General features: G+C 36.6%; 1 protein-coding gene across 2 annotated transcripts; it reads left to right on the top strand.

The window, feature by feature from the left end:
- The first annotated feature begins 10002 nt into the window (after positions 1-10002).
- Positions 10003-14284, top strand: LOC120173293 (protein TPX2-like). 2 transcript variants are annotated; one of them, XM_039180498.1, is made up of 18 exons: positions 10003-10392; positions 10584-10739; positions 11034-11120; positions 11300-11447; positions 11659-11767; positions 12060-12110; positions 12206-12303; positions 12394-12469; positions 12558-12620; positions 12759-12845; positions 12921-12979; positions 13178-13256; positions 13353-13418; positions 13508-13570; positions 13691-13777; positions 13862-13906; positions 14023-14098; positions 14197-14284. In XM_039180498.1, exons 1-17 carry the CDS (start codon positions 10221-10223, stop codon positions 14065-14067), a joined length of 1491 nt encoding a protein of 496 aa, XP_039036429.1. In that variant the 5' UTR covers positions 10003-10220; the 3' UTR covers positions 14068-14098; positions 14197-14284. The 2 variants fall into 2 exon arrangements, with proteins under 2 accessions (XP_039036429.1, XP_039036428.1); XM_039180497.1 differs by having other exon boundaries at positions 14023-14205.
- Positions 14285-17167: the final 2883 nt, after the last annotated feature.

The following is a 17167-nucleotide window of genomic DNA, read 5'->3' as shown; positions in this document are numbered from 1 at the left end:
GTCTAAACCGTAACATCCGTTATCTAGCACGTGTTTAAGATTTGATAGAGGAAGTGGGTGGGCAAAGTCAGATCAACAATTAATGGGTCAGTTTTTCAAGGTTGCTAGTCGGAGATGGAGAAAGAGACTAAGGAGTAAGAAAGATAATTGTTATTATTACCTTTCCAAAAAGAAGCAGACGTGTACTGTTAGTATTTTTCTCTTGCAAGTTGTTCAATTGGGGGTTAAAGAAGAGTGCAAAAGAGGAGTGTTCTTGGTTTTATTGATAGGTTTTGCTTCGGGTATCATGTCTGAAGAGGTGGCACATCTAATGGAGCAGCTGAAATTTACAGAGGAGGAATCAGAGGATATCTCCCCCCCAAGGGTGATTTCCGAAGATGATCTTGTGGAGATGGACAAATGGATTGTTGCTAAGATTATTGGTTACAAACGTGTTGAGAGTGAGGCGGTTCTAAGAGTCTTCCGGTCAATTTGGGGGCATGCTAGAATCTCGGAATCTAGCATTCTTAAAGATCAAATGTTCATGTTCAAATTTAAAACACTTGCGGATAAACAAGCTATTATGAAGCGTACTCCTTGGAGTTTTGAAGGAACACTGTTGGCTTTAGCGCACTTCGACCCTACGTTAAATCTTGAGGAATTCGATTTTAGTCCTTTGGGGGTGTGGATGAGGATTTATGAACTTCCGATGGGGCTGATGCGTATTGAGACAGCGGAAAAGATTGGCAACAGAGTGGGGAAAACCATCGCTACGGATACTAGGCCGGGAGAGGGACGGATGGGTGAATATTTGCGTGTGAGGGTGGAAATCGACTGCACCAAACCTTTGAGGAGGTGTGCTAAGATGGGGGTGAATGCAAATGGTCAACCGAGAAAGTGTCTACTCAAGTATGAAAGATTGCCCTCATTTTGTCACCATTGTGGGCTAATCGGTCATGTTCTAACGGAATGCACAGGATTTTCGGAGCATGTACATCAGCCACTCCAGTTCGAAGAATGGCTTAGAGTGACAAGCATGAAGAGGATCGAAGAGAGCAACAACAGAAGAATGGATGGGATAGTTTACGCGGATGGAATGAGCAATAGCCGGTCGTTGTCAAGTCCGGTAAATAGCCCACTTGCTGAAAGAACTGTTCGGGCACCTCGTGGAAGACCATGGATGTTAGGAAGAGACATGCTGCTCTCGTCAAGTTCCAACCAAGGAGATGGTGTTGATTCATCGGACCTCTCTGGTTCTGATAACTCACTTCCTCATACATTTCTGGAGGTGTTTGTGGTTTGTGAGCATACGGCTATGGAAGGAAAGCAGTCTGAGCGTGACCCGAGTGTCAGAGCAGAAATCGGTTCTTCAAGTACGGGAAAAAGGAAGAGTGGGGAATCGAGCAAAGCAAAGAGGAAGGCTAAACGCATAAGCAGGCAGTCGGTGCACATTTCAGACTCTACGTTGAATTCCAAGGTGGGTACGAGTGAGGAAGAGGATCCTAGCGAGATTCCAGAGGAGAATTCGGAGGACATTCTTGCATTGGCGGAGGCTGAGGCTCAGTCCCGCCGGTCGCAATGACGATCCTGTGTTGGAACTGTCGAGGGCTTGGGAACCCTGCGATAGTTTGTGAGCTTAGGAGAATGATCTCCATTAAGGACCCGATGTTGGTGTTTGTTTCAGAAACTAAACTTCGGAAAAATAAGACGGAAGCTATCAGATTGGCAACTAAGATGTATGGATGTTTTGAGGTCGAAAGAGCCGAGGGATGTGTGGGTTTAATGATATTGTGGAATGAACGTATTGATGTTGCTTTGCTGAGTTATTCCAATTTGCATATTGATGTGGAAGTGTCAGGGATGGGAGATAAATTTCGTTTCACAGGGTTCTACGGGCGTAGTTCATGGGCGGAAAAAAAACATAATTGGGAGTTGATTTCTCGGTTGGCTTCGACTTCTTCGCTCCTGTGGTGTGTGGGAGGTGATTTCAATGAGATTATCCACTCTGATGAGAAAAGAGGGGGGCGGAAACCGGTTAGAAGTCATATGGAGGAGTTTTTCAATGTCTTCGCGGAGCCGATCTGTGGGATATTCGGCCTAGAGTCGGTTGGTTCTCTTGGGCAAGTGGTACCCGGGCTAAGACTTATGTTTGCGAGAGAATTAACAGATTTGTGGCAAAAAATGATTGGAGGCTTATGTTTCAAGATTGTTCGGTTGAAACGATTCCGATGGCTATGTCTGATCACTCAGCTATTTTGTTGAAGTTGGTTGGCGAGGAAAGAATTCGCAATACTAGAAAGGACTACTTCAAATTTGACTTCTGCTGGGCTAATGAAGACCAATGTAGAGATATTGTGAAACAGATTTGGGAACAAGATGATTCTTTTACGGCAAAGGTGGGGAAAATTGGCATTTCATTAAGAGATTGGCAAATATCGAGGAGGACTCAAGCTAAGAGGGAAGAGAGGCGGCTAAGGGAATACTTATCTCGGCTTCAATCTGGCCCGATCACGGATGTGAACTGTGAGCTCCGTCGCAAGGCGTTGGTGGATCTTAAGGAGGTCATGGATAAAGATGAAAGTTATTGGTTCCAGAGATCCCGTGTTGCTTGGCTTAAGGACGGGGATCGTAATTCATCGTTTTTCCATGCTAGGGCTAATGGGCGCCGTAAAAAGAATAGGATTGAGGGACTGCTGAGTGAGGGGGGGTTTGGAGTGATAATTTGGAGGACATGTTCGGTGTTGCTATAAGATACTTTTCCTCTCTTTTTTGCTCGTCCAAAGCGGCTCCCGATGAGGAGATCCTTCAAGCCATTGATCGATGCGTTTCTCATAGTGATAATGATTTACTTTGCCGAGGGTTTTCCGCGGAGGAGGTCACCAGTGCATTTGCCCAAATTAATCCTTCGAAAGCTCCTGGGTTTGATGGCCTTTCAGGTCATTTCTTTCGCTCTTTTTGGAATATTGTGGGTTGTGATTTTGTTAATGTTTGTCTATGTCTTTTGAATGGTACGATGGAGTTTAATTTTGTTAATCGTACCATTATTGTTCTTATTCCAAAGATTGATAGCCCTACTTTAATGAAGCATTTTAGACCGATTAGCTTATGCTCGGTCATTTATAAGGTCGTGTCAAAAACTATTGTTAATCGTCTTAAACCGTTAATGCATGGTTGTATTGCTGAAAATCAATGTGCGTTTGTCCCTGGTAGACGTATATCTGATAATTTTTTAGTTGCACATGAGTTTATCCACTATCTTAAGGGGTCTAAAAACGGTCCTAATAAGGGAGCTGCGATAAAACTTGATATGGAGAAAGCGTATGATAGAGTGGAATGGGATTTTTTGTTGGATGTTATGTTGTGGATGGGTTTTGATTGTTCCTTTGTTAACCTTGTTCGGAAATGTATTTCAACGGTCTCATTTCAAGTTCGGATCAATGGGGTGTTGTCTGACTCTTTCATTCCTGAGAGGGGTCTCCGACAAGGAGATCCGTTATCTCCATATTTGTTTTTGTTTTGTGCTCAGGGACTCTCCGCTTTACTTCTCAAGGCTCAAAGGAGGAACGAGATTAAAGGAATTAGAGCGAGCATAAGAGGGCCAAGGATTTCACATCTGTTGTATGCCGACGATAGCCTATTGTTTGTGAAGAACTCGATGGAGGAGGTGTGCAAAGTAAAAAGCATTTTGAACCAATATGAGAAGGCCTTAGGACAAAAAGTGAATTTCGAGAAATCAAGTATTTACTTTAGTCCTAATACCCCTGATGCGGATAGGATGAGATTCTTTAGTGAACTAGGAGTTATTGAGGCCTCAGACCCAGGGAATTATCTTGGATTACCGCTTGCTGTTGGAAAAGGCAAACGTGCAGCCTTTAATTTTATCAGAGATAAGACTGAGAAGAGGATTCAGGGATGGACCAAGCGACTTCTTTCTTTTGGAGGACGAGAAGTTTTCATTAAATCGGTGGTTCAAGCGCTTCCTGCATATGCAATGTCATGTTATCTCATCCCGGATGGAGTTATTGAGGATATTAGATCACAAGCGAGATCTTACTGGTGGTCGGGGAAACAGAATGAAAGAGGATGAGCTATGGTTGCTTGGGACAAGTTGTGCCGTTCTAAAAAATTTGGTGGTATGGGATTCCGGGATCTTAAATTGTTTAATATTGCACTCCTTGGTAATCAGATTTGGAGACTTATTCAGGATGAAAATTCTTTGGTGTTTAAGATTTTTAAGGCTAAGTACTTCCCTTCAACTTCGTTCTTTGAGGCGAAGCTTGCTGATAGACACTCCTATGCTTGGGCGAGTATTATGAAGGCTAAAGAGGCTCTTAGGGAAGGTTTTTTCTGGAGAGTGGGCATTGATAGCAAAGTTTCTATGTTTGCGGATAAGTGGGGGGATTCAAAGCCTTTATCATGGTCGGAAAGATATCTGGATAATGTGGAGGTTCCGGTGGGAGTGGGGGAGTTCATGATCCCAGGATGTGCGAGGTGGGATGAGAATAAGCTTAACAGAGTGCTTATTGCGGATGATGCGTCCAAGGTTCTTAACACGTTAATTGCCCCGGTTCACACTGATCTTATGTTGTGGTCTCATCACACTTCGGGAATGTACTCTGCAAAGTCGGGATACAATTGGTTAAAATTACAGAATTCCCCTCTGTTGATTGCGGAAGGGATTTGGAATGAGGTGGCCAGGGCGAAAGTTCTCCCAAAAATAAAAATTTTCGGGTGGAGATTGTGTCATGAAGCGATTCCTTCAGGGCTAAGAATTAAGCAAGCAAAATTGGGGGAAGGCTTGTGTCCGCTGTGTAATAGAGTGGTTGAATCGGCGTTACACGCTCTTAAAGATTGTCCCAAATCAAAGATGGTACTCAATTTATCGGGGCTTCCTCAAGCGGTGGTTGAGTGGAGCGGTGATTCCTGTATCAGATGGCTGTCTTTCGCCCGGTCGGTGTTGCTTGCTGAAGGATTTGATTTGTTTCTTGCTTTGCTTTGGAATATCTGGAATAGGCGTAACAAATTGGTCCATGATGGGGATTTTCAATCGGACAGAGAAATTATTGTTAATTCTTCCAATCTTATTGGGGATTATAAGATCGCTATTAATCCAATTGGTGATTCTTGTGAGGTGATGCAGATTAGTAGATCGCGCAATTGGAGTAAGCCGAATAGAGATGAGGTTAAAATTAATGTGGATGGGGCTTTTTGCAAATCTTCTCGCACAGCGGCTTTTGGAGTTGTTGCTAGAGATGCGCATGGGATGGTGGTAGGGGGTATGGCAAGGAAGATTGTCCCACCGTTTACGGCGGAGTCTACCGAAGCACTTGCGTTCACTGAGGGTATTCGATTTGCTTCAGAGAATGGGTGGAAAAATGCTATTATTGAAGGCGATGCCATCTCGATAGTTTACAGGTTGTCGAATCAGAGCAAGAAAAAGAGTCAGGATTTCTCTACAATTGGATTGTTGCTCAATGAGGCTAGGCGAGTGTTATCTGATATCCCTTCACTAAAGGTGTTTTATGTGAGTAGGGACGCTAATAGAGTTGCTCATACTTTGGCTCAATGGGCCTTATCGAACCACAATCCAGTTGAGTTTTTCCTGGATGAACCTGATTGTATTAAACAACTTGTAATTGAAACAGGGTGTTGTAGCTATTTGTTTTCCACCATTTTATCAGACTGGGGAAGGGGAGGGGGAGACAGGGTGAGAGGTGAGGTGAGACCCAACTTTTTTTTTAATAATATTTTTATTATAAAAAAATTAAAATTTAATGATAAATACTTAAAAATATAATAGAGAAAATGATATACACTTATTTTTAATGAAAAATATTTAAACACTAAATTTTATTTTGATATAACATTGAAACACTTTTTTTTTTATTAAATCTAATATTAAAAATCAAATAACATATCGAAACATTTAAATTATCTTAATAATGTAAAGTTCCTCCAACTGGACGGTTCAAGTAACATTCATTACCTCGAGAACGGTGATTATGGTTTCAACCCAATAAAAAGGGAAAATGGAACCAAAATGAGGCAAATGGTTGAATTGAGGTGAGACGTGAATTGGTATAATGCAAGAAACCATGAACGTTTGTCCTCTTCTGTTTTCACATGTGTGTGTTTGGGGAAATGTGGAAGAGAATCCTATGTAAACCCGGATGTGACAGGACACCACAGCAGCATTGAATATTAAATTAGCTCACTGCTCACTGGATTTTAGGTAATATACAGTTTTGATCACTGAATTATAAACATTTGAATTTCACCTAATGTTTTGAACTGATTTTTGGGTAAACTGTGCATATAGTACCTAAGCTATAATTTTTTAAAATTATACCTAACGTTTAGTTATTATTTTATTTTAGTACCCACCATTAAAAACTTAATGCATTTAGTAACTACACAATCAATTTGGATCCATTTTAGTACCCAAACATTCAATTTTTCTCAAAAGTTTATATTAAATTTTGAACGAGGGTACTAAAATAAAACAAAACTAAATTTTAGGTATGGTCCATTGAGGGTACTCATGGATCTATCCGTGCACAAATCTGTTAATCTTGAATGCTCTCATTGTGGTGTCATTATACAGCAATGTTGTTCAGTAGTTTAAATATTTTTCTTGTTGTTGCTACAATCATTTTCTTCCTGATTGGTCGTTGCTAATGTCACAAGAGAGCGCTACAAGTTCAGTTCTCCAGGTTTATGGCTTTTGGGATCACTTGCTTTCAAGAATGTGAAATGCTTCATCATTCTAACCTCGTTTATTCTTTTTCTACAAAAAAGATATAATAGACAACAATTTGCTTCAATAACCTTTCTCATTTGAGACTGTTTTGTTTGAAAAAAAATTTCCTCCTTTCTTTATCGAATAATGAAAGAATTTTGTAAAGTATTGCTCATTACAGGTTCACAATTGAATCAAACCATAAAACATGAGTTTAATGAATATCAAATAAATCAACTATACTCTAAAATCAATAAATCATAGTCCTATGGCAAATGTCAAAATTATTGGCTGATTTAAAGTGTAGGTTGATTATGGTAAAGTGATGTTTCTCAGGTTGGTCCAGCATATATGTCTCTTTGAGCGTTCATTAACTTGGAGAAATTGATGTTATACTCATCTCATAGAGATATTTATTGATTCCATAATCTCAAGAACGTCTTTAGGATGTGCGGTGCTTCATCAAGAGCTTAAGATCGCCTCTTATGTCATTGTTGCACCATTCAATATTCAAGTCGCCTTTTCAGGTTTTCAACTCGAATCCTCATTTGGTTTCAAAATGTTATTTAGAAATTTTACATCTTGAACCCGCCTTTTTAAAAAATATAGTACCTAAACTATATATTTTTTTAAAAACCATACCTAACATTTAGTTTTTGTTTCATTTTGTACCCACCATTAAAAACTTAACACGTTTAGTACTTAAACTATCAATTTTGATCCATTTTAGTATCAAAACTTTCAATTTCTCAAAAGTTAATGTTAAATTTTGAACGAGGGTACTAAAATAAAACAAAACTAAATTTTAAGTATGATTTTAAAAAATGAAAGTTTAGGTACTAGAACAAAACAAAACTGATAATTTAGATATTAAACATGTAATATACCCTTAATTTTTATTATGATAAATTACACATTTACTCACTCACTTATTCATTTGTTTTATTTTCAATAATTTAAGTATTTTTTTTAAATTAATTTAAAATTGTTTTAAAAAATTCTAAAAATGCTATCTTTAATGCTCTAAACTTCTTTATTAGTTATTCGATGAAATTAATTTTAAAAATGTTCTTCATTTTTTTCAGAAGAATTTATTTTACTATTTTATTTTTTTTGGATGAACACACCAAATATTTAAAATATATATTTTTAAAAATTTAATTCCATAAATTAAAAAATTATTATTATGGCGTATTTCAATTAAGTAATGTAACTATTAATTCTAATTGAATAAGTATATTTGATCGGGTTATTATGTTGCTTATCTTTGTTGATTTAGGATTTATATAAAGGAAACTAAGGTAAACTAGCATTTTATACTTAAACTATCGATTTTAGTCCATTTTAGTACTTAAACTTTTTTTTAAATAATCCATAGCGTTTTGTTTTTGTTTCATTTTAGTACTACACTGTTAAAAAATTAACGCATTTAGTACCTACACTATAAGTTTTAATTCGTTTTAGTACCTTAATTTTTTAATTTTTTTCAAAACTTAACGTTAAGTTTTTAACGGGTACTAAAATGAAACAAAAACTAAACTTTAGGTATGATTTTGAAAAAAAATAAAGTTTAGATACTAAAACAGACTAAAATTGATAATTTAAGTATTAAACATATAATTTACCCAAAACTATTAATTCCGATCATAACAAATGCTTTGTTTTTTTATTATAATTATACTATAACTTAAAAATATTAAGTGAAATTTTACTTACGAGATTGAATTAAATATTAAGCAGTTTAATATCGCTTAAATAAAATCTCAAGTTTAATTTTTTTTATATGTAAAAAATATCTACTAAAAAATCACCAAATGAAGCCAAATATGTTATTTAGATCAATTCAGGATAATCAGAACCTTAGAACTAGACGCTAAAACAAAATTATTAAGTGAAATTTAGACTTTTCTCTTATCAATCTTTGAATACCCTTTCTATCCTTCAAAACTTTAGTCCTCCACATTTGAATTCGTATCCGAGCTCTGTTTTGAAAATCGAATCGGATCGATCGGTTCAATCGGGAATCGTTGTCTAGTCCGGTTCAATTTAAATCGGTTGAACCGTTACTAGTGAATCGGCCAGAACCGTTATTAGTGAATCGGCCAGAACCGTTGAACCGTTCGAACCGAACCGGCTAAAAACCGAAAAAATCGGAAATTTTGTATTTTTTTTTTACAAAAATTAAACCAAACGTCGTTTGTTAAACGAGCCAAGTCGAACTCGAGTATTGCTGAGCTCGACTCAAACTTGAAAACTTTAAAAGTAAGCTTAACTCCACTCAAACTCACAAGTTAAAAATTATCAAGTTCAACTCGAACTCGAAATATAATATTGAATCTTGAACTCAAAAAGGCTTGAACTAAAAAAAAAATTAGAAACTCAATTGAAGCCTAAAATTCGAGCTTGATTGAAGTGAAAGAATAGTTCACTCAATGCTCACCAAAAGGCTCCATGATTTTGAATGCCAAATTATTTCTATTATTTATAGAAGTTAGTTGTGATGCTCTTCTATGTTTCTTAGCAATGTGAGATTGTTTTGTTCTCAAATTTTTTCTCTTTAAACTTTTGGGATGCTCTTCTATGTTTCTTAACCATGTAGGATTGTTTTTAAAAAAAAATTAAACTAAACAATATCATTTTGTTATGAATTTTTTACTCTCAAATTTATTTTTTAATTATAGTTATATAATTATATTTATTATTTAATATGTTTTACCTTAAATATTATGTTGTAGTTAATTTGAATCATTTTGTTTCACTTGATTTTATGATTTTTAATTTATATATGTTATGATTTGCTTTAAATATGACTTGTGATATAAAAAATTATTTTTTATTAAATATTTTTAGTATTTTTATTTAATTTTTTAAATTATTATGACGTCGTCCGGTTTTTTCCGACCAGTTGAATCAGTGAATCGATAACATGACCGATTCGATAACCGGTCCGATTTTGAAAACAATGTATCCGAAGGCCCCTCTCCTTTCCTTCCTGACAAACGAATAAAACCATTAGGGGTAATCTCGCAATTATAATCAAACCCCAAGGGTAAACACTACCAGCGCCGAAATTTCAGTTTCGTCGACAGTATCTCACCACCCGAAACCGCTGTGCTCGAAGCCCGATAGCAATGCTTCTCATTTCAAGGATAAGATAAAAATATTCAAATGCACTTCACTCTTTTACCCTCTCCACAACGTTCAACCCTCTCAAATTACATAAAAGAGTAGGGATACTTTCGTCAAAATTTATTAGGCAGCCTTATATTTATTTATTTATTTTGCTTGGAATGCTACAGTAAAGTTGGCTCAACCGTAGTCTTCGCCGTAATCAGCTCGACATCGCCGTTTCCAAGATTTCTAGGGTATCTAAGTGAAAGCCAGTTTCAAATTTTCGGTGGAAATGGCGGCGGAGTTTAGTTCTGGTTAGTTCAGTAGAAGTTAGAGCGGGGATTGTGGACTGAGAAGGAGTGAGTTTCGGAGAGAGAGTCCGGTAAAAGTGATGGAAGAAGATATAGAGATGGAGATAGAGCCAGTATTCGAGGTAAGAGAGATCGATCTTGATTACGAGTTCGATGCGGTTCGGTTCTTTGATTTCACGCGCGAGGAATCGCCGGAGGAGGCCGGAGAAGCTGAGCTTTGGTTCGAATCGGCGCCGACTTATCCTCCTTCTCGTCAGTTTCTCTTTTACTTAATAATGGTTGCTTGAAGCAAGAATTATTTCACCAGTATTTTATTTTATTCTGTCATTGTCTTTTCTTCTTGTTTGACTAAAGAAAATATGCCGTTGAAATATTTAAACTTTCTTAAAAATAGAGTTTTAATATCAACGATTGACATTTCTCTACTTTCTTTTGGTTTGAAGCTTTTGTGAAAAAGTTGGTTACGAGAGAGGAAAATCTCCTGGAAATTGTGACTACGTCGCCAAAATGTGTTGAAGAAGATACTAGTACACTACGTGAAAGTGAACCCGAAAATTTAATGGCCTTGGAATTTTCAGCTGTGGGTGCCATTAACGAAGGTACAGTTGACAATGTTTGGTGCTTTTATTTCTTTTAACTGGCTATCTATTTAAATTTTAAAGCCGAATACTTTAGTTTGCCTTGTATTAAGGAGCCGTGGAACTTGGTTCGGAAAAGAGCTTTGAGGCAAGTTTGTGCATCTGATTGTGTGAAGCTTGTGTTCCAGTGTCGTCTGTTTTAGAGTTTCTGGTTAAACCATTGATAGTGGGGATCAGTAAGAAAAATGGTTTAAAAAGGGATGTCCTTTTGAAATCCTGGAAATTGTGCTGGACTGACAATACTTTTTTTTTTAGGAAATGAAGCAACTAACAGAGGGATCACCGCCAATATACAGAAAATTTTACAAAATGCTCTGAATCAATCATTTCAATTAGCTACAGGTGACCAAGACAATTTTGCAAAGCAGTTTTTAGTTCTCTTGCCTCTCTCTTCAGTGATGTTGCTTTCTCATTGTTATCATTTTTGCCTTCTCTCAAGTTTTATGATTTTTTTAATCATTAATTCCAACATTACTTCCTATACTTTTGCTCACTTCACTTTTTTCTGTTCCCTTTCCCAGACTTGACAACTTACAATCACTTATCCCGTGATAAGTTAAAAGCTAAATCTAAGAGTGCAAAACCTATGCAAAGGAGCTCAACTCTTATGAAACCTACTGCTAGCCAGTTAGCCAAACAAAATTGTCCCCCTCAAGCTGGTACATCCAGGTAAGTAATGGAAATTTGAACCTCCCTCCCCCTCAAAACCCAATTTTTGTAGTCTCACAAACCAGGTATCTTACCTCTTGAAAATGATTACTTTCAGCTTCATATTCCTTGTAATGTAAAAACATCCTAGTGTCAATAAGTAGATATGCTTGTGTGAAAACTTCTATAATCAAATGCCTGTCTCCTGGTGGTATTTGGCTTCCTATTGTAGATTTCAGAAGCAACATACGGCAAACAGTAGCAGAAGCCTAGGTAATTCTTCTGTGATTGAAAGTCAAGCTGCAAAGAGGCAGAAGCTAGAAGGAGGTCTCTTGCGTAAGGTACATGAGTTGTGAAAATTCCCATACTCTCACTATGGTTGCTTATACTGCTGAATTTGTTATGGAAGCTATTTGTATTAAATTTATTTGGTTTAAATTATAATAAAAAACTAGTTTTATATTGTTGAAGAACCTTGCCCCTTTTAATGTTCTCAAATTGGCAACGAAAATGAGTGCATGTTACCACGAGGTCCTCTTATGGGATGTGAAGTTATCATTTTACTACTATGGTTCGGTTGCATGTTTATTGAATAAACTTCTAATTTGGACTAACATTTGTTATTCATGGTAGGTTGATGAAGTGAAGCAGCGAGCAACTTTGGTCCACAAGGCACCTAAAAAAGTATACCCCTGAATCATGCTTAGATTTTGGGAATGCGATTGGATTTTAACCTGTGTTGCATCTGAGACATTCTGAGCTTTTCTTTTTGGTTGCAGGAAGGTACCAAAGATAGAAATGCCATCAATACCAGGCTAAGGCTTACCATTCCAAGGGAACCCGAGCTTGAAACAGCTCATAGGGCTCAAAGAATACGGTTAGTTCAGGTCCACTATCTTTTATACATTGAGGCGAAAAGTAAGAGTATCATTAACAAGCTGCTGGTGCAATATTGTCTTCATTTCAGGCCTAAGAATTGTACAGAGGAAGCATTTGTTACATGTGTCTCACATAGATTCAAAGCACGCCCATTGAATAGAAAAGTTGGTACTTGTGATGTTACAAAAGGGACTTTCTCCAAAGCTGATTTTATTGTTCTTCTATCCTCTCAAATATGTTCACAATTTGCAGAATCTCGAGGGTCCTTCATTGCCTGTTTCAAAAAAGAGTGTTCCAAAGTTGCCAGAGTTTCAAGTAAGTAAAAAAATGCGGTTTTTTTATTTTCCTGAATTGATGGCATTTTGTGGAAGCATCAAATGCAATGTAATTTTAGAAAAATGAGGTCTCTTGCCCTCCATATGTAGCATTGATTTCTTTCCCATTGCTCTTTAGGAATTTCACCTTAAGACATTGGAAAGGGCGGTGCAACTGTCATCAGCTGTATCCTCCTCATCAATACATACGAATGCTGCTGATAAGGTAACCACTGATATTTTTATTTGTCTTATTTTGAACTTTTTCATATCTGGATATCTTGAAAACTTGTCATTGCAGGGGCTTGAAAAACCTTGTACAATTTCTGCTAATGGCAATGGAACTAGAGAAGCCAGAAGGTAAATGCTTTTAAAATTGAATTAACTAGAGACCGGTTTTATGCAGAATTTATGATATATAGATATAGCATCATATGCTTGTGCTAATTCTTTTTTATGTGTCCCCCTTTGTATTTCTTAGTTTTAATTTTGTATTGAATCTGATAAAGGAGTGATCTTGGATTTTTTTTCCTCTTCTTTTTGTTTTTTATTCCTTAGACCAAGTGTCATGGATGCCACTAGCCAGGATGTTTGTGACACAAAGTACAACTTCAAAGCTCGTCCTTTAAATAGGAAGGTAAAGAGAATAAATTGCATCAATGTATTGTTTATTTAAAAGCTTGAGCTAGTTATCAACGTGTCCGATCTATTGAGAATCTAATTCCTTATGCAGATATTTTTCAGCAAAGGTCATATTGGTGTGTTTCAAAATATAAAAAGGGAAACTACATTGCCAATAGTATGGCATGGAAGTTCTTTCCTCTTTCTATACATATTGATTGTTTGCTGAACTGTTTGAGATGATATTGTGTTTTGTCTACCATACAGGAATTTAATTTCCAAACCAAAAAGAGTGTTTCACAAAATCCACCCGTCGACCATTTTAGCAAGGTGAACCTTAATAAATGTCTCATTTATGCTTAATATGCACTTTTTGTTTTTTTAATTTCCAATCAACATTTGATGTGTTTGATATTTTGTGGGGTTTTGTGCGTCTATTCTATCTGCCAGCTATCTCTTACATCTGAGCTACAACCAAGCAATGGATCTCAGATGAAGTCTCCTCGGCCTTCCTTTACATCTACAAAGATTGCCCTGGTATTATAGCCCTATTTTCTTCTTAGCACTTGTAAACTTTCGATTTTTCTGTGTTATTCATATAATTGTTCTTTTTTTAACAAGGGCTCAAAAGAAAACAGATTCAATTCTTTCCAACCGGAGCACGAGGTAAGTTTCATAATATCAGTACGGAAGTTCCATCGCATCTTTTTTGGTCTACCAATTCTATATCTCCATCTGTCCCTGCCATCGTGTAAATACATCTAAATGCCATTTTCTTGTAGGCGAGGCATTTGAGAAAGGAGAAAACGCTTCCCTGGGGGAAATAATCACTAAAGTTGGTAATCAATTGAGCATAAGGTAACACTGGGGCCGTTAACACAATAATATCTCTTTCATCATCGTTTTGATAATTGTAGATTATAGAGAATGAATAACACTACATAGAGATTATACAGGAGGTGGACATGTTCCCTGATGATTTGCGACATCGACATCCAACATAATATGCTGCTGTTGATTCGGAATTTTGAAGGTTCAACACTTTGACAAGTGCATAGATCGACATAGATTTCATTTTCTTGTTACTAGAATTCAATCTTTCCAAAGGTACTGGCATATTACATGTGCTTCGTATGCTTTCAGGTCACACAACTCACTAAGTGCATTATAATACTTCCCAAAAAATGGAAAAGAAATGTTACACACATTGTACAGCCCGAACATGTTGGGTGTACTTTCTCACCCTTTATCGACAAATGTTAATGGCCATTAATCTATCTATCGTACTCGAGTCACCTTTGATCCACTGCTTGTACTGTATTCTTTTGGATATGATAAGCCTTTTTGTTAGTACTTGTGCTTTTTATAGCAAAGGTGATGTCATTAGGAGACAATGTCTGCTTGTACTTAACGAAGGCGTGCAGGAAGGGTTCAGACATGAGTTCACACATACGCGATTGCAGATGCGAAGAGATTCCCTTGCTTGATTTCTGATTTTGTGCCTTGTTGGAACGCACTTGCTTACCGCTTACGTACAAGGACATATAAGATTTGGTAATGTATTTAGGGATTTAAGACCCCAAATCACTCGTTGATCTATCATTGTTGACGAACCTGAACCATCGAATATAGGGTTGTAAATGAGAAGAGATAGATCGTGAGTTATTCGAGATTGATTATGTCAAAGTTCGATAAATACTCGACTCGAGTTCTTAATCAGTTGAAACGATCTATTTGATACTCAAGTTGAAAAAGTTTGTAAGCAATTCGAAAATATAATAAAATAAGATTTTATATTTTAAAATAAATTATTAATAATATTGTGTGTTGATTTTTTTAAAAAATATAGTATAACTTTTTACGTATTAAGGTTAAGGTTCGAGTTTAAGACTTAAATAGAGTTAAGGTTTTTTTCTTTAATTTTGAGTATTTTTGAGCTTTTACGAGCTTCAGTTTATGATTTTAAGTTCGAATTGAGATTGAAATTTTTAGGCTCGTAAGTTCTTAAGTTAAGTCAAGCTACATTTGAGTTTTCGAGTCGAGTTGATATCAACAATACTCGAGTTTGACTCGACTCGTTTACAATCCTAATCGAATCAACCACCACTATCCGCCTCTTATATTATCTAGCCCCTACGATTATTCATTCCCTTTTCGTCGTATGAAATGTTTAAATCTTGCTGTCGTTCACCTTGTCATCGCCAATTGGTTCATCACCGTATACAAACTTGCACCGTCACTGAACGAAATCAACAGACTGCGTTGTGTCTCGTGAGCCTTCGACCATTTGAAGGGATCTAAGAATTTAGTGATTCATACGACGACCGGGGAGAAACGACTTATGGGGGTCCAACTATCAAATGGCCAAATGTTGATGGTCGATTATGATTTTTTTGGAATTTAAGGATTATAAGAATTGCTTGTCCAACTCAGTTGGTAAGAGCGTAAGGCTCTTAATCTTGTGGTCGTGGGATCGAGTCCCACGGTGTGCAATTCATAATTCTAATTGTCGGAGGTCTCCTACGGAAGCTGCTCTCATCCTGGCGTTAGGGGCAATCTACTATCCTACCTCCCCTTTACCTATATATGGGAATAGGGTCCAGCTTATTCCCTGTATAATAGGAGTATTAGTCAATCGTTGGGTTTATTCGGGACATTTCTCATTCAGTGATTTATATGAATTATTATTCTTTCATGGGGTTTCTCCCTTATCTAAGCGCAATAACCACACCAAGTACTATTTTTACTCAAATCTTTTCCACTTCGGGTCTTTTGAACCAAAATGCATCATAAAAAAAATCTAGGGTAAGCTATACCAGATACCACCAAACTTTAGGTATTGTATCGTTTATACTACCAAACCTTTAAATCATTAATAACAAGATCAAAACGAATTCGTTTTGGTGAGGTATCTAATTCAATAATCGTTAGTCACATCGATGGCCATCAACCACGTCATCGTGCTATTAACAATTTAACGGTTTAGTAGTATAATTAAAACGTAAATCAAAGTTCAATTCTATAATTGGTAAAATTAAAAATTCAATGATATAAACGATACAACGCCTAAAGTTCGATGATATCTGATGTAATTTACCCAAAAATCTAATAGTTCTTTAAATAAGGGAAACTAAAATAAAGCAAAAATGACATACTCATTAGATAGTAGATCTTTTTACAGACATCGAAAATTTGAATTTAAAAATAGCAATAGAATAAAATATTAGAAACATACTTTAACAAAAAAAATAAAAATAAAGAAATGTCACCCTCTTTAATTGAACTTGTCAAATTCAGGGACTAATTTGATCAATCTTACTAAATTTAGGGATATAGTGTTTTAAGACAATTTAAAATAGACCAATTTAACATGCTTTAATATTTTCTTGGGCTTCTGTATTTATTTATTTTGTTAGTATGAATCGTCAAGTGTGAAATGAATGAGTTCAATTCAAAACTACCTTCTTCTTCTTCTTTTACTGTAGAATGTGTTGCAGTTGATGCTGCTGTAAACAAGGATTGAACCAACCAGTAGAGTTCCAAGTCTCTGCCAAATGGCTCTTAGTAGTATTCATGTTTTATGCTAAGCCTTGGATTATATGGAATGGGGAAACTAAATAAACTCACCGGCTGATTTGGAATATCAACTTCTTGTATCCATTGCAAGGAAGACAAGGGAGTTAAACAAACAGGGACAGGCCACGTTTTTGTTCCAATTGCCTGTTAACCGATGTCCAAATTTGACCGAGCCAACCCTGTTTGACATGATTCAAAATCCTTCTCATTCAACCGCCACAGAGCAACCCTGGTGCAAGTTAAGGGTTTAAACCGCTAGACACATACATGGCAACCGGCATCATCAAGGCACGTAAACGGGGAACGTGTTGCCTACAGACTACAGAGTTAACAACCACCGATAAAATAAAC

The sequence above is a fragment of the Hibiscus syriacus genome, unplaced genomic scaffold, assembly GCF_006381635.1.
Source record: "Hibiscus syriacus cultivar Baekdansim isolate YM2019G1 unplaced genomic scaffold, ASM638163v2 tig00111942_pilon, whole genome shotgun sequence".
Classification (NCBI taxonomy): domain Eukaryota; kingdom Viridiplantae; phylum Streptophyta; class Magnoliopsida; order Malvales; family Malvaceae; genus Hibiscus; species Hibiscus syriacus.
This window is presented reverse-complemented; position numbering and strand designations above follow the sequence as displayed.

Excerpts from the sequence above, each read along its gene's own strand:
- LOC120173293 (XM_039180498.1), top strand. The coding sequence starts at position 10,221 with ATGGAAGAAGATATAGAGATGGAGATAGAGCCAGTATTCGAGGTAAGA. Across the intron at positions 10,740-11,033 it reads TGTGGGTGCCATTAACGAAG|GAAATGAAGCAACTAACAGA; the intron begins GTACAGTTGACA and ends TTTTTTTTTTAG. Across the intron at positions 12,304-12,393 it reads CATAGGGCTCAAAGAATACG|GCCTAAGAATTGTACAGAGG; the intron begins GTTAGTTCAGGT and ends TCTTCATTTCAG.